At 28.7% G+C, this 17,535-nt stretch overlaps 1 protein-coding gene across 1 annotated transcript in view; it reads left to right on the forward strand.

Moving 5' to 3' along the window:
* The window catches only part of LOC111620824, a 43,517-nt gene extending 26,935 nt beyond the window's left edge, over window positions 1-16,582 (forward strand). The window contains exons 3-4 of the mRNA XM_023362816.1: window positions 6,009-6,140; window positions 16,046-16,582. Of these exons, the coding sequence (XP_023218584.1) occupies window positions 6,009-6,140; window positions 16,046-16,130 (217 nt within the window). The 3' untranslated portion in view covers window positions 16,131-16,582. The remainder of the gene's footprint in view (window positions 1-6,008; window positions 6,141-16,045) is intronic.
* The last annotated feature ends 953 nt before the right edge of the window (window positions 16,583-17,535 follow it).

The following is a 17,535-nucleotide window of genomic DNA, read 5'->3' on the forward strand; positions in this document are numbered from 1 at the left end:
TTATTCTTTATATCGTACAATAATTAAACAAATAACATTACACTAGTCACTAGTCTATTCAATGCAGTACGAATTTGGCGTTAGTCTTGGCCCTGGGCATCGGAATTTTGAAGTAAAGAGGGCGATACTACGTAACGGTTTTATTGAGGGGGCGATACTACGTTGAAGGGGGCGATGATTCGTTAGAGGTTGAGAAACACTGGTTTACATCATACTTTTCCTTTAATAATAGAGTCGTGCTGGTAATCTATCTGACACCTTTCGAGGGAAATTTTCGAATTGAAATAACGTGCCTTCTGGTTTGCATTGGAAGTTCTTATATAGTTAATCGGGGCCTCCTGCCCGTAAGATTTCCATATCTAGTCTTTCATCTAACTCCGTTTTCGAGATTAACGAAAGACGGACGGACGACAGTGGGAATTTATAGTCTACAATTTTTCAAATTGCAGCCCAATAACTTATATAAAATATATCTATATAATGTATATAGTACACCAGTGTTCCGTTACCGTCATCAGTCGTCTCTGATATTTGTAACGAGATGACTGATGAGGGGTGAAGTACATATGCATATCCATTCCTGTAATTAATAAAGTCTATTTTTAATATTTGTCCGAAGTTCCTGTGTGATTAGTTCTTTAAAGCAATTTTGTGCTTAATCTCAATTATACTCGTAGATTTAATCGGTAACGCAGTATTAATTACAGTATGTTTGAATTTCCTATGAGGCTGGTTTAATTAATTAGTAGAACTTTTCGCTTGTTCTGCGTTACGTTTTTAAATGAGATTCAAATTAATTTGTAAATGAACTAAATGATGGTTTTCTTATCAGTTATAATTTTAAAATAAAATACTTGATTTATCTTTCTTTGTGATGGATTGAGTTTTTAAAGGTTTGTACAGTATTTCAAGATTTAAATAGAATTTCTTATTTTTTTGTGTTAGGTTAGAATTGGATTGGTTTAGGTTACTTGATTTACCTCCTTGTAGTTAGGTTAAGTTGATATATTATTGTAAAAAATTTTATAACGTAAGACTTGACGTTGGCTATATTTACATTATCTAAATCAGCATTTTTCAAAATTGTTCGACAACTGATTGAAAAAGAGGAGGAAAGCACTGTCCGCTAAAAATTGTAATGAAAAATAGCGTAAAGTAATAAACTTAATAAAAATAAATTCGACACTTTTAAAATTTTATTATTTAAATGAAACAGCTTATTATACAATATGGCACCATCAAGAACTTTGGTATTATTTTACGAAAGAAATTGTAAGATGAATGAGCAATTATTTATTGTGCACATTATTGTCACATTGCCGGGCTGCAATTTTTAATCATATTTTTAATTAATTTAATTTAAAATATATGCTCTCCATCTCAAATTAATAGTGTCTTGCCCATGTACGGTACATTATACTTTTCCTGTTTGCAATAGAGTCGATCTAACTCCTTTCAGGGGAAATGTTTTGAATTGAAATAACGTGACTTCCGATGAAAACTGGAAGTTTGAATATAGTTAATCGGGGCCTTCTGCCTCTAAGCATTCCATATCTGGTCTCGACTTTTATCTATATAACTCCGTTCTCGAGATTAAGGAATGATAGGCAGATAGACAGTGTAAATTTATAGGTCTACAATTTTTTCAAATTGCTGTTCAGTTAATATATCGAAATGAGTCTCAAGAAAAAAATTAAAATATAGGGTGATTCAAAGAACATGAAATTTTGTAACGGAGATTAATGGAAGAGAATAAATACTTTAGAAACATTTATTTTTGCCAGTTAATAGTAGATTAAGCCATTGATGAATTTTGCACTAACTATTGATATTTATTTCTCGTTGATAACAAACAGCAGTTCGGTGGTTTATTCGTACAGGACAAGGCGACACATATGGGCGGTCTGCCGAAAGGGATGCTTCCCGGAAAGTCTTTTATGGGAAACTGGCTTACAGCAACTCGAACAGCCTCGATAATGTCTGGCGTGTGAACGGTTCGCAATCTCCCTGCAGATTTCTCTTTCAGAGTCGAACATACCTCTTCAAAATTACGGACTTATGTGTTAATTGCATTTGCTGATGGAACACGACCATGTCGTTCTATATTGAAATTCTGTCGAAATTCTTTACGCGCGGCCCCTACACTGCTATTCTTATAATGAATATATCCTCCACTACTCCATGATTACTAAATGGGAATATGGTGCTAGCAGGTCTTTACGAATATGTCATTAAGCGCTTCCTGCCTACCATGGCTACCGCAACACGTTTAAGATTTTCCGTTCTTTGGAGTCATCCTCTATTACCAGTCCTAGCTATAAAACTTTGGAATTATTGATCAATTTAGATCAATTATTTTTAAATCTGGATTTCAGTAAGAAATTATTAATAGAGATTTAAACTTCTATATGAACAACTGGTATTCAGGTAAAGGTATCCTTTTTTATATTTTTAATGATAGTTATTGGACGGCAATTTGAAAAAAAAATTGTAGACCTATAAATTCCCACTGTCATCCGTTTGGTTTTCTGTCTGTCTGTTCTTCCTTAATCTCAAGAACGGAATTAGATAAATGAAAGCCGAGACCAGATACGGAAAGTTTAGGGGCATGAGGTCCCGATTAACTATATATGAAATTCCGGTTTGGACCAGAAGTCACGTTATTTCAATTCAAAATGTTTTCCTTGAAAGGAGTTAGATGACTGGTACAACGCACTGACAACGAAATTCAATCCCTTCCTGAGCATAGCGAGACAAATGTATGAAGGACACTTCGAATCGTTTCGTCTTTTGGATCTCTGGCAGGCCACATTTATTTACTCATATTTGTTACATTCTTATACCTGAGTTGCTTCGCAGCCCTTTTTACAGTTCCAAACATAAACGACACTTCCAGACACAAATTTCTAATGTTTGCAGTTATGTCATTTCGGACGGTATCATCCAACTTCAGCATAACGTCACTCCTTGCCATTTTTGGACGATCTGAACGCTCATTCCTTTCTTAAACTCAGCACACCATCGTGTAGTGATTAGTACGACAAGCATGTCTGTCCGTACACTTCGCACTTCCATGAATGAATTTTGGTCGCTGAACACCGTTCTATTGTAAGAAAATTAATGACAGCGCGTTTATCAGACTTCTAGGATTCGATATGGGCACTGCCATCTTTAATTGCATGACTTATTGCGAAGTCATATTTAGCATCAAATACACGGCATTTATCCAAATGTCACTCTCATTGAATATATGCTGCGAGAAATCTCTCATTAATTTCGGATCATAGCAAAATATTTAATGGTTAAACCGTTGCTTTCTTTGGAGAAGGATATGGATTGATATAAGGATAGGTATATGCCTGTGCAAAAATCCATCACGGTCATTACAAAACGAAAGCAATGAAAAAATGAAGATAAAAAACAAATTGTTCTTTGGACAAAGGATATATGGTCCTTTCTTGTTTCAATAGAGGACAAAGACAGTTTAGCTAAAATAAAGGATTATTTTTTGAATTAATGGATGTCTGGAATCCTATGCATAAGCAACTTTTATATAGTAAAAGGTCATGTGACATTTAATGAGAGATCGGACCGAAAAACAAAAACATCGGATTTTTTGTAAATTATAGGCCTACATTAAATCCGATTCTAGTAATAATCGAAGTAATAAAAATAATCTATATAAATTGCATTCAGTTATAATCGCAGACGAAAACTAAGAAACAATATTTGTACTATAGTTATTTAATTTTACTGAGAATTTTAATGTTGCATCTCATTAATTACAATTGGCAGTTAACACACATTTCCAACTCTAGTACGGTATTTTGAAAATAAAACACGAATACTACCGGTAACTACAGTATTTATATTTATCGTTTATATCCTTATGATTTTTATTTACTGGATACGTGGACTTAAGTAAATTATATATGACGTAAATATGTTTAAGGATTTAGATACTATGCTTGCCATAGAAAAAGTCACGGAGAGCCTCAGGTTACACTTACTTGGCCTATGAGTTATTTCTGGATCGTTTAACAACTCAATTCTGGCATGTGTTAATTACTTTAATGTCATTTAGCGTATTCTTGTCAGTAATTGATTAACTGTGTTGTATTGAAAGAAATATAAATTACTGTATATATAATTTCATTTTTCAAATCGAAATAATCAGGATAAATTTATATATTTCTGAATTTATTCTAAAACATAAAATTTTCATTTTTATATAAATCCTTGTCAGTTTTCTTTGGTATTACAGAGGTGGGTTAGTTTGATTATTATAAAACATATAACATACTACAATATTATTATTTGATATATATAAGATTATTTATTTAATGACATTTTTGCTATTTCAACATCTGATGTTTGTAATCTCTACGCAAAATAATAAAACATACAATTAAAGTTACGTATTTTTTTGCATCTGAAAAATTTCACTTATAATAATGAAACCTGCCTTCTCAGAATTCGATTGAACACATTAAAAACAAAAATTTTTTTACTATTGATTATAACATTATACAGTATATACTGTATATGTATTTAATTACAATACTATCATATAATCTTAATGGAAAAAATAATCTGCTTTCAGGATTTGCAAAATCCTTGTGAAAAAGTTATAAACAAAAAATTAGGATCGTTGAATCGATTTATTTCATAATTGAGATTTGAGTGTTACGAGAGACTTTCGCGTATAGGCCTACCACAACTGAAAGATCGCACTTTTCCTCGATTTTGTGACACAAATGCACATTTGAGACTGCAAGAAAAATTTAACTATTTAAAAATAATGTCAATATCCCGTTCTTGCTTCTCATCCAACTGGATTTTCGTTATTCTTCTAAAAATTTATAGTAACAATTAAAATTTATGAAAGTAAACGTCATGAGAAAACACGTGAAGAAGAAGTAGCGACATCTCTGTAGGAAAATACTAACTACCGAGCAGCTAAATCGAACCTTAAAATAATCTGAGCCAATTTTAATTCATTAGACTGACTCGTGAGATGAATAAAAAAACCCAAAGTATTCTTTTCTGATATGCAATTTCCAATTTTAAAGTGTTTAACGTTGTGTGTTCCTTTTAACAGATTATTTACAATTAAATGCAAACTTACGATTATTTTTCCATAATATAATAAATAATTGTAGCCTATAATTATTTGCATGAATAAATTATTTTTTTAATATTTAAATGTGTTTTAAACACACCTTAATTTTATAATGATCTTTAACATATAAAAACTCGTGCAGGTTTTTATTGTCCCTAATTATTCAGTAACGATGTTATTATCAATAAAGTTAATTGGTCGACTGCTTTTAAGAATGTACAGTTTGACTTAAAGGCTGGCCGTAGAACAGCCATTAAATTAGGTTATAGTAATCTAACTTGTGGTTGACCCGCAGCTATTAACATTAAAACGATCGCTTTGGTTTCTATCTCGAAAGACCCGATATCGGCGAAAATTTTCGATTTGTTATAACAAATCACTTGTAGTTTGTAATTAATAATTGAACACTTTAGTAATTAATAAAGTTTTATTCATAATGTTAAACCTTGAAATCGCAGCGTGAATTATTAAATTAATGAAGTATCTTCATCTATTGACCGAAGAAAATGATTTATTTCGAAGTGATATACGTTGCTTTATAATTTTTCAAACTTGCAAAATCTTACAAAAATCCCATTCATATACGTTAGTGTATATTTAATTAGATTGTAAATTTAAAAAAAAAAATTCTATTGATTTTGTTTTGACAAATTGTATATCGCATCCATCAAAACTGTCCATTATAAATATATCGAAAATTTGTTAGTTCTTAGCATTTTAATTATTATTTGATGTAATTTTTCTTCATTTTCCTCCCGTTTTAATTGAATGTCATTAGCAAACTTTCGTCACTTTTAATTATCTATATACTTTAAAATAGATGTAAATAAATGAAATGCTGATACCTAACTGTAAAAGATAAAATAATTTTTTTTTTTCGTTTCAGGCAAGTATTTGTGATGCATTTCCAACAGTCGAATAGGACCGATTACGAGAATTTAAAACTATTATGTCGATGCTTTGGACTCTTTTATAGTTCTCATCAAGCACCTCGAGGATTACATAATAATATGTTGAGGTAAGGACCAACTAGGCAATTTATTAAATGGCTTTGTTGGTTGATTCCCTACAGGGTTAATTCTGTATTTCCTCAACTTGTATTTTTTTTTTCTTCTTCTTCGTCTTCCACTTCGTTCGATAAATAAAATCATCGAGATTATTGGACACTGTTGTCACAAAGAATAACCTGAATATATATATTTTTTTCTGTTGGTATTAATTCATTCTTCTCTGAAGATTTTTACTGTTACCAAAAATAAATTTTATTGAGTTGTAGCTTTTATATGATGAAAAGGTAAGTACAGTTTTTCGGTTCGCAGTGTCAACAGAACAATGAATTTTTCACCACCAATCTAAAGAGAACCAAACAGTTTGGGTTGTAAGCGCCCAAATAGAAAGTAGCACTTTTATTTGTGAAGAATCCTATTTCTTCCCCGACCAAAAGTACATTGGCTATGTAACTTACATAGAGGAGAAATAAACCGAAACAAGTCAAACAGAGACAAGCTTGTGTAAATAAGTCAGTTTTATTTTCCTTTCACTATCAAACAAGTAAGAAATTTTTCGAATTTCTTTAAACATATGGCATTCTAGTGTATCCAATTGAGGTGAAAAAAATAATACTTTTTGTTTAGTTGTCTTCGAATAGAAATCTTTTTCGTGTATTTTTATAAATACAATTAATAAATCAAAAAGATTTTTTAAAAACGAAAATATATCTTCGAGGTTGCAACTTTCTCTATTTAGGAAAGTCACAAAAGATGTAACGGAGCGTCACGTACTTGTTGTAATGATACACTAATGAGAACATGGAAGTGACAGGTACTTTCCTCTATTCGAATCCAGACGCATTAGATTCAAAGTGAGATTTATGTGAAAAATACTAAATTGTTTTTATGATATCGTATATTGCAATGGTTAAATTAATAAAATTTTAATTTGTTTATGAAAATCTTAGCTAAATATAATGAAAACTTACTGATTATACAATTAAAATTTTACAATAGATAAAGCAACCGGATAAATGCAGCGAGTTATCAAAGTCTGTTTCTCTAATTTGAGTCAATCAACTTAATTAGAAAAGTTAGTTGTACTTAATAATCTACTACCTACCTATTTTCTGATGTTTATTTAATAATAAAGCAATGCATTTTTGGATGATTAACATTATAGATTTTGTTTTCCTATTCATTTATACCAGTGTTTCTCAACCTCTAACGAATCGTCGCCCACTTCAACGTAGTATTGCCCCCTCAACATGGAAAAACGCCCACATGGGGCAATATCGCCCCCGTTGAGAAACACTGATTTATACCATTTAAATTATTTTCATCTCTGCTATTGCTAATTATCTCATTTCTACTAAATTATATACTAATACACTATTTATATTCATTCCTATTCATTTATAAAAGTATACATATATATATATATAATTGTAATGATTAAAGCATGAAGTAAATTTAAATTGATTAATGGCTTTATTTTTTGTTGTTAAGAAGTTTCATAAGTATCAATTTAGCTAAAAAAATTTATATTAGCATATATTCTAATGATATCGATCGCTGCCCATTCGCATTTGTAAAGATTGACAATGATGAATGATTTATGATTATGTAAAATTTTTTTCTGTTAAAATTTGATATATGAAAGAGAAGAAGATAAGTATTTATAGAAGATTGGCATCTTCCTTATAATGCTTATAAATCCTTGATATCTCATATCCATATAATGTTAAAAATGGTAAGAGGTGTTAAAAATTTGTATGTTATTAATACAAGTTACAAATTATGTTCAGCTGTTAAGAATAATTAAAATGCTTTAAAAAACTTAACATATAATAATTAATATTTAAGATAAATAGCTTTAAAATATCTTTATATATATAATGATAAGAAGCTGTACCTCTTTAAAATTTTAACTTAGGATTTTTTGAAGTCATCTTATGCATTTCTAAATTTTATGACTAATTAAAATTTTTTAATGCATTTATAAATAATCAACTTTATTTACTAATTATTACTGTATTATTGATTCAAGTTCCCCCCATTTCCTTATTAATTTTATTTATAAAATGAGCTTCCTAATTTATTGTATTATGTTATAGAATTATATATGTTAATATTAATAATTTACATAGTGAAAGTACGTTAGTTTATTTTCAATTTTGAGACTTACACTTAATTAATCTTTGTTGAAGTAAATTAAAATTATTATATTTTTAATAATAATAGAATGTATTGAAGTAGTACCGCGTTGACAAAAAAGTTACGCATTCAGATAATATTGTTCACTGACTGCAAAATTCGGCATACGGCTATGTCTCAGTCAGGTAAGTAAATGATTTTAGTTTGGTACAATTGCATGCCAGGTAATGCTATCAAAGTGCCATAAGATTACTACTTTAGTATTTTATAAAAAGACTCAGTGGCAGAGGCTTACTGTGAGGAATTCATTTGTTCAGAATTTTTAGTGTATCTGTTGTTTGAAGGTCTTCGAACGCAAGCATACCTGTACATCCGCAGTCAAAGACATCATACACTGCTGACCGAGTTTGAGAAAAACCTTATTATCTGGCTGAGGTAAGCAGATTAGCCGTTTAGCTGAATTGCTTGTCATCTGGACCATTGTGACGTGATTGTGGAAGATGTTGGGGATAGTAGATAAGTGAGGGCATACATTCGGCGGGCAGGCTCTGGGTGTTCCAAGACAGACAACCGAGAGAGATGATCGTCTGATCATGAAACAATCACGAACAGTTGCAACTGAATCTTTGTTTATCATCTAAAGAGACGTGGAAGCCTCGCTAGATGATCTTGTTCTCTTTTAGGAGACGAACTATGACAAAATTTGCATGCATATGGCGACCACCGTGTTAGAATGGAGGAGGATCACTGGTGAGCGCTTCAATCTCCTTTTATTCCCACCAGTAGCCGAGTGAATAAAAACCATTGAACTCTGTAGTCGATTATGGATAGGTTCGCGCCTCACTATCGGCCTGATCAAGTGCTCGATAGTGAGACGCGAACCCTGAAGTTTGCCGGAATTTCTTCACGTGTCTGACGGCTAAATAGGTGCCAGTTTCGCATAAAAGTCCTCCCAGGAAGATCATACACGTGTTGTTTTTCATGCCTTCTACCATCAGTCCATCTCCTCTTTAGCGATGTGCTGCTCAATAGTCAGCGGCACATTTCCGCTACTGCTAGTTTGCTGGTTTGGGGAACCAACTCGTATGACAGTTATATAGTGGTTCGAGAGAAATTGATGACTACGCTCTAGTGTTTTTTTTTTTTTTTATGGCAGGGCTGCAAACAGCCATTTTTTAGAAAGAAAACGCTCAGAAGAACACAGCTAAGATCTCCAAAAATTTTTCCGACGAGTCGCCACATTTCCTTGACCTGCCCGATGTCCAGATTAAGCGACTAACAAGCATTCGTGGAAAAAATATGGGACGCTAATTTCAGGCATGTATGACTATGAGGGATTTGAAGCAGTAGTTGTTACCGTGCCCGTTTGCCTTTATGTTCGATCGTATCGCCGCATTATGACGCAAAAAATACTAAAAATTCCTTTAAATTGTTGTTGCACGGGAAAACCCTTTAACTAAGAAATTGTAATCACTTATTACTATCGTCATTTTTTCGTACTAATAATGTTCCAACGTCTCTTCCTCGGTGCGTAAGTTTTGTTATCAGCGAATATATCAATATCAATCAAATTGAAAATAATACATTTTGTTTTCTGAAAATTACTAAAAATCGAATTAAATAATCGTTATAAATAGGTATCTAAAATATAATTTAGTTCGATTTGAATATTTGACATTATATTTTAAATTAAATCGATAAAATTTTTGATTGATAAATCTAAAAGCTTAATTCGATTTTTCCCTACAAGACCATAATAACTATTAAGTGGCAAGTTTCATGTATTCATCTAAATAAGGTCGAAAAGAGAGTGAGGAAACTCGGGCTAAAGCCATAGGGCCCGAGCTAAAACAGAGGCCCAGATCGGGTTTCTATAATATAGAATACTTTTAATTACGAGGTGTAGAAGATCAATTTATGTACTGTATTTAAGAAAAATTCTTAAAAATAGACAATACTTAAAAGTGTCTTCTAACTTTGTCCTTTTGCACGCACACGAGGAAATTAACAGTGCCACGGCGGAGTCGACCTTACATTTGAGGCTATTCGTCTGCCTCAATATGTAAAACGTTAAAATCATTCCTCTGGCGACGCACAATTAAAAATTTTGACATGAAGAATTTAACAGTTAATTTCCTCGTACGTGTGCAAAAGGACAGTTTGAAGACACTTTTACGTATTGTCTATTTTTAAGAATTTTTCTTAAATTTTGTAAATTTGAACTTATTTATCCTGGCAATTTTTATCATTATGTACTATACTTTGAAATATGTAAAAGGAGAAAAATAAATGTGATAAACAGAACGTCACGTCGGAAGAAGGTATATAAGGACCTGGAAGGACCTAACCCCCAGGGTCCGTAACCGTTATCCGTAGTCCTATGTATAAAAACGATATTTGATCGTAAACGATATATTTTAGTATAGGTGTCTGACTCTTTTTTCTTATATATATTTTACATCTTTTCAGTTTTTTATCATCCGCCAATAGCGATGCCTAGTTTCTTAAACAAAAACTTCAAACATATCAAAACCAATAATGATTTGACTCTACCTTTGACGAATAATCTCATAAGAGAGCTGAAATGTTTTAAATTTTACATCTCTCAACAGTTTCTCTGTTTTCAAAGTCAATACCCTTCTGTCGCTTTCGGATAAATTCAATTTGCTTTATATAGGAGTCGTACCCGGGTCAAGAATTTAAATTGACGTTTATGTCTTTCGGAATATTGTGTGTTTTGATCAATAAATGAATACTTATTACGAAAAAATATACGTATATCCGCTAGTTTTTCTCTCAATTATTTAAATAAATATTTAATGTTTTGTTTTTATTTTAAGTTCGTGTTTAATTGTTGATTAATGGAAATATTTTTAAGTATCTTAATTAATTATTTATATTAATTTGTAAGCATAAAATGTAAGTGATAAATAATTTAATTTTCAAATTATTCATTATATTCACTTTGAAAATATAGATACTTACAGAAATATTTATGGATCTCTTTCTAATGCAAAATAGTATCTCATCACTGACAAAATGATTTTTTTATTTTTTCTTACTTTTTCCGGCCTGCGTCACAAATTTATTGACATATGCAAATATTAAACAAATAAAACTTATTCCAAAAGTGAAACGTGTCAAAGTTTAGTTAAATTATTACATTCGTTTTCTAGCGAAAATATTTTCCCAATGTTGAAAGTAATTGTTGATTTTTTTTTCTTTTTCTTTTTCTTAAGAGAGATTAGAAGAAACGAGATATAACCTTTCTGTTAACAGCTTAATGGATCTTGTGTTATAAATTAGATATTGGAATTGGCATCCCGTGAGAATTCAAAATGGTCATGCTAGAAACAAATGGTTCAAAATGGTTGTATCCGAGTTATCTTTTTGTATCATACTTTATTACAGGGATTATTACTGCTTTCATTGTTAGAAACGTTGCTATATATTTGTATTATTAGCAATAATTTATTTTATTATTTTATTTATAATATATATTACATAATAGCGATATTTATTGGTCTATAAATATAAGTGAAAAAAAAATTATCTTTTTAGTTGTAAATTAAAAAAATCATTTAGCTGAAAACGATAGTTATCAGTATTTTATAGTTTTTATTAATTATTTTTANAAATAATATATATATATATATATATAAATTTATTTATTGGAAAATTTTTCAATCTGATATATGACATTTTATTTACAGTTAATTTTTCTCGTAATAACCAATCATTGATCTTCAAAAACATTTAAAAATTTTCATGTATTACTAACTTAAAATTTTAGATTTTTAAGGCATATATATAAGAAATTACGGTTTATATTTAACGTTATAAATACGTAGAGAGAAAAGTTTAACTGAGTTAAATTAATTGGGAGTAAGAGCTTTTACGCTATTTATACACGAAGTTAATTTGAGTTAAGACGTAATCACATGCCACATCGTTTATATTTTTTTCTTCCTTTCATTCTAAGAGGCGTGCATAAATCTACAGTATTCCTGTTAATTTATCATTCTCTACAAGCATTTTTTAATTTCTACTTTCACGATGATGGAAGACGATACTTTACCACTCGACTTAGTGTTTCTCAGCCTGACATTGATCTAGTATACTGTTAAAATAAATCACAAAAATCTATAGTGATGCTTTAAGGCATATTAACGATAAGTTGTCGTATTTTTTATAGTTTATTATCTTTTATTTTATTTTTAGTTTATTTTTAACCTTCGAAAATTTAATATTTAATTTAATTAAATAACAAGAAAACGTGAGCTCGTTTATATTTGTTTTGAAAAAATGGATATAAAGTAACTAACTAGAATAGCTATTTTGATTATTTGGTAATTAGCATTTTTAACGATCATCAACGAGGATTAAAGCTTTAGTCGTATTGACATTATTACAACCGTAAGGCCAACATTTTAATGTCTCAAATTCGTGATAGAAAATAATTCATGATGAAGCATAACTTCGTTTATTTTAACAAAAATTATCATTATAAAATTAATTTGGAGAAAAAAATATCTCAGAAATTTCTATATTCTTGATAGTTTTAGTAGTTAATTAAGTCGATATATTTCTGTATTCGTCTCCCGGTCATATTTTATGGATATTCTTTATACACCCTTTCGTAGTATGAGAGGAGATAGAGCCCATTTCTTGGGGGCATGGCATAAAGGTTAGGGCAAGGATTGTGATCACTAATTGTAGAAAGTTTTTAATAAAAATTATTCTACGGGTAATTATAACTACTTAATATTCATTCATCTATAAATAATGTACGGATAATGATTTATAAATTCAGTTGCTTTTCTGATTACCTCCTCAAAACATTTTGATGAGGAAAAATTGTAAACAGATCCATATCGATGCTTATAAAACATTTCAAGATGCTCTTCTATCAGCGTTATTTTTTAAAATAAGTCGGTTTGTCTGTTCATAATATCATCCAGTTTGCTAATCGAATTAGTGGTGATAACTGATTTTTAAAACACTTCATTGTAGATTATATTTTCTTATTTTAACAATAAAATATCCAAAACGGGTGGTATAAAATTAAATAAAATCCTTTTTTAGTTTTATATTATTTTATAAAATGATGTTATAAAAATCAATGTTTCGTGAACAACTTTCACTTTGATTTTTTTAATAGTTTTTTTTTTACATTTTTCTCATTTATTTTTATAGCCCGTAAGAAATCAGCTATTTTATTAAAAATTTATTAATTTTCATTAGTTTATCATTTAATTTTCTGAACTGTGTAGCATGATCATCGACTTTTTATGAACTATTTAACAGTTATAGATAACACTCTTGTTACCCAGTTAAATAATAAAAAATTGCTCGTTTTATCGAAGGTAAAGAATTGCGGAATTTATCTTATTTGTATTGAAATTTTCTGAAAGATTAAGTGTAAATGATTATAATAATCCTTGGAAACAAAGTATGTTGTGTGTATTTATTTAATACTTAAGGTTACCATTGTAATATTTTCTACTCCATTATATAATATAGGTTAACATTTATCATTAATTGTTCGTGAACAATAGTTATGTTATTATATAACTTAAATGTTTTTTAATGAGTTATATAACTCATTCATAATTGTAATTAACTTACTTTCTGAGTGTCGAGAACCATTTTGATAAAAACATTTACAGTAATGTGTAAAATTTACATAACTTATATTGATAATTTGCTTTCTTTTTTCTTTTCTCTCTCCATTAATCGCGCAATGCAAATTAATGTTAGAGCAATATACGAATAAGACGTAACCAGATACTTAAAAGTATCGTTAAAAAGAGAGATTTCTTAAATTGCTTCATTATAAATTATCAAAATTATAAATGATATTGATTCTGGAAAATCATTTAGATTCTTTAAATGCTATTCTATTTAAATTCTTGACGTATGCATAAAAATTTAGTAGAATTTTGTACAAGTATTAAGCTTAGCTACTGTAAATATAATGGCACTTTAGACTTTTCACGTCAGGTTATTGTTAATTGTTGTTACTAATGTTTTAATTAAGTAATGGAGATAATAGAAGTTGATTAGAGCTCGTTATATTCACTTTTGTATTGTATTCGTTACAGTAGCAACGACCGTAACTTGATATCCAAGTCGCGCTACTCTAATATATCTTAACTACTAACGACAACGTAACAATTCTAAAGTTTCTAAAACACTAAAGTTAGGAGTTAGCATAACGAGAATAATTATGTAATCACGGTTGGTTTTGATTAATTCGATGCCTTTTAATCGGGAAAGAAGAAAATGAAAGAAAAGTTACTTCTTCCCCTATGATTAAAATTGGCAATTGTTTAGAAGAAATCGTACACTCGATCCAGTCGTAAACAAGTTGGAAGACATTTTCTTCTTTGATATTACGTTGATTGATTCTATAGCAAAATCATCTTGTTGATTGCTTGTCCATTCTTTTTTTTTTTTTTTTTTTTTTTTTCTTCTTTTTTAAACTTTATTTCGAGATCAAAACGCTATTTTTATATACTTTAAAATGAAATGAAATTACTTCAAATACAATATTTGATTTAATATTATAGTGAGAAAGTTAATGAAATGAGTTTTATTATTATCAATAAATTTATTATTTATTAAACAAGAATATACTTATGTATATGTTTATATAAATAATTTATATCAACGTTTTTTCTTTTAAATGTAATAACATAAAAGTTTAATTTTTTTTAAAAGAAACATTTCAAAATTGTTTTCTTATTCAGCATATCTGAACTGTTGGATGGTGAACTTCTAGAGAAATCAGGAATAATATTGTACAGTGTTTGTCATTTGTATAATATGTTAAGTAGATTGAAAAAATGCTGATTTAACATTGTAGTTCTCACTTGAAAGTAGCAATCATAAATATACAGCTGTTCCTTGATAATCCGACAGATATGGGATCAAAGGGGTATCGGATTACCAAAAGTATTCGGATTACCGAAAGTGATTACATATTTGGCATTGTTTTGCTAGCAGTAGGCTACAATATTCCCTACTCCAACTGTTCGAACAGAACTCACGGAAAACACGAAATGTGTGTCATCGTGTAAGAATTGGGTGGGGAGATTCACGTTGCGACATGCTTCTATGCAAGCAGACACGTAACGGGGACGGGTACCTTGACGGGAGATGCGTCGGACTACTGAGCATGTCGGATTACAAAACGTCGGACTATCAAGGGACAGCTGTATTAATGAACAAATGTCAAGTAATTAATTAATTACGGTATAAAAAATTAAATAATAATTTATTCTAAATACTTTGAATTCATTAACTTTGTAATTTTATTATAGAAAGCGATGTCGAGTAATATTTAAGGATAAGATTAACTTGATTACATTGCTTATTTTTTAAATATTATCTTATTTATCAAAATTAAAAATTTATTAAAATAAAAACTTGTTTCTAATTTTTGTTAAAAATATCAAAATTTTTTAGATTCTATTTTTATTTAGATATTCAAATGTCTGTTTTTATCTTATTTTAATTTATAAAATATTATGTCCTTGTTTTAAAGAATGAAGGGTTAAATTGCATTGTTTAATGTATTGTAACTTTCTATGCTCAGTAGAACTTTTATGGATCATATAGAAATACATGACTGTAAATTTGGCTTCAGATATCATCAGTCATATTTGTCCAATATTATATTATGTTTACAGCATATACATAGATTTTAATAAAAATTTTTTGTAAAATTTTTAATATCCAAGTATTCTGATTAGTTTTCCTTTTTATTTTTCAGGTTTATTTGGAAAACTAGTCATGTTTTTCTGATTGGAACAACATCACCTTATTACAGTATGAAGTTAGGAAGTAATTTCCAGTAGAAAAAAAAAATGTTCCTTATATTACATTGATATAAATTTTGATTTATTAATCAATATAAATTTTTAATCAAGAATTGCACAAATAAACTTTTCTTTAAATTTACTAATTAGTTTGTATTTCCAACTATCAGTATTGGGAAAAATAAATTTGTTTAATCAATTACTAAGTAAGCAGATGTGACTCAATAAAATCTTGTATAATGTAAAATATCTTGTTGAGAATCAATGTTGTTGATCTGTTAAAATTATTGTATCCATTGCTAACTTTAAAAAAAGAAAGAAAAAAAAAAAGGCATTTATGTTGTATACAGTATTTAAATATTTTTTATTAAATTCTTACATTCCTAGTCATTTTATGAATATTTAAATCAAAATAATTTATTTCAATGTGTATTTTTTTGTATTGTGTAAACCAAGTTTGAAATAAACAAGAAACTTTTTAAAATATTAAATTAAATGAGTGATTTTAGATGAATTTTTATTTTATTTTTGCTTTAAAATGATGAAAATATATCCCCGTTGATTGCAGTGGCAATGAATTAGTTTCATTTTTCTAATCCAATAAACAACTTATCAATTCTTTTCAACTGTATAAGAAGATTAAAAAATAAAGTGTTATTACCAATTGAACCAATTATGGAAACATTTTAAATGCAATAAATATTAAATATGATAAACTGGTAAGATGATGATGATGATTTTAAATTGAAATTGGATTATTTTTCATAGAAAATCATGTAAGATGTATCAAAAAAAGTGTGCTTATCTAATAATTTTTTTGTTCAATTTACGTCTCAAATAAGAAAATAAATATAATATTTCAATATAAATTCTTTTCTCATACTTGAACAGAAAAGTTTGTTTATTCTATTGATTTTTTCCTAAGAAGGATTTTATATTGTCACTTTGATTGAATTTAAAATTTTAAATGATAAAAATATTCTTAGCAAATATTCTCTGATAGAAGATTATTATGTTTTGTTATTTATTGTAAAAATAAATGTATATAATATCTTGAAAAATTTTTTTAATATTATAACTAAAGTTAAACAATTGTTAGATGATGCAAAACATTTCTTTAAATTTGTTTCATTAATAACAGATTGTCAGAAATTTTTTTTTTTAAATTCTTTTAAATGTATTATTTGTCAAGTTATTTATATTAAAAAAATTAAATAATATTTAAATGTTCATTTTTAAGGCTTTTTAAAATTTATTAAATCAAATCTTATGTATAATTAACGTTTTCATAATCATTTAAATTTTTTAATTAAAATTTTTAATGTAAAATTTTTATTTTTACATTAAAAATTAAAATATGTAAATGTTTTTAATGATATTTCATATAAATTTTTTAAACATTAAAATTATAAGATATGAAAATAAGACTATCTTGACAAAAAGA

Source organism: Centruroides sculpturatus, unplaced genomic scaffold (assembly GCF_000671375.1).
Source record: "Centruroides sculpturatus isolate CEXI.00-Female unplaced genomic scaffold, Cexi_2.0 scaffold89, whole genome shotgun sequence".
NCBI classification, from domain to species: Eukaryota; Metazoa; Arthropoda; class Arachnida; order Scorpiones; family Buthidae; genus Centruroides; species Centruroides sculpturatus.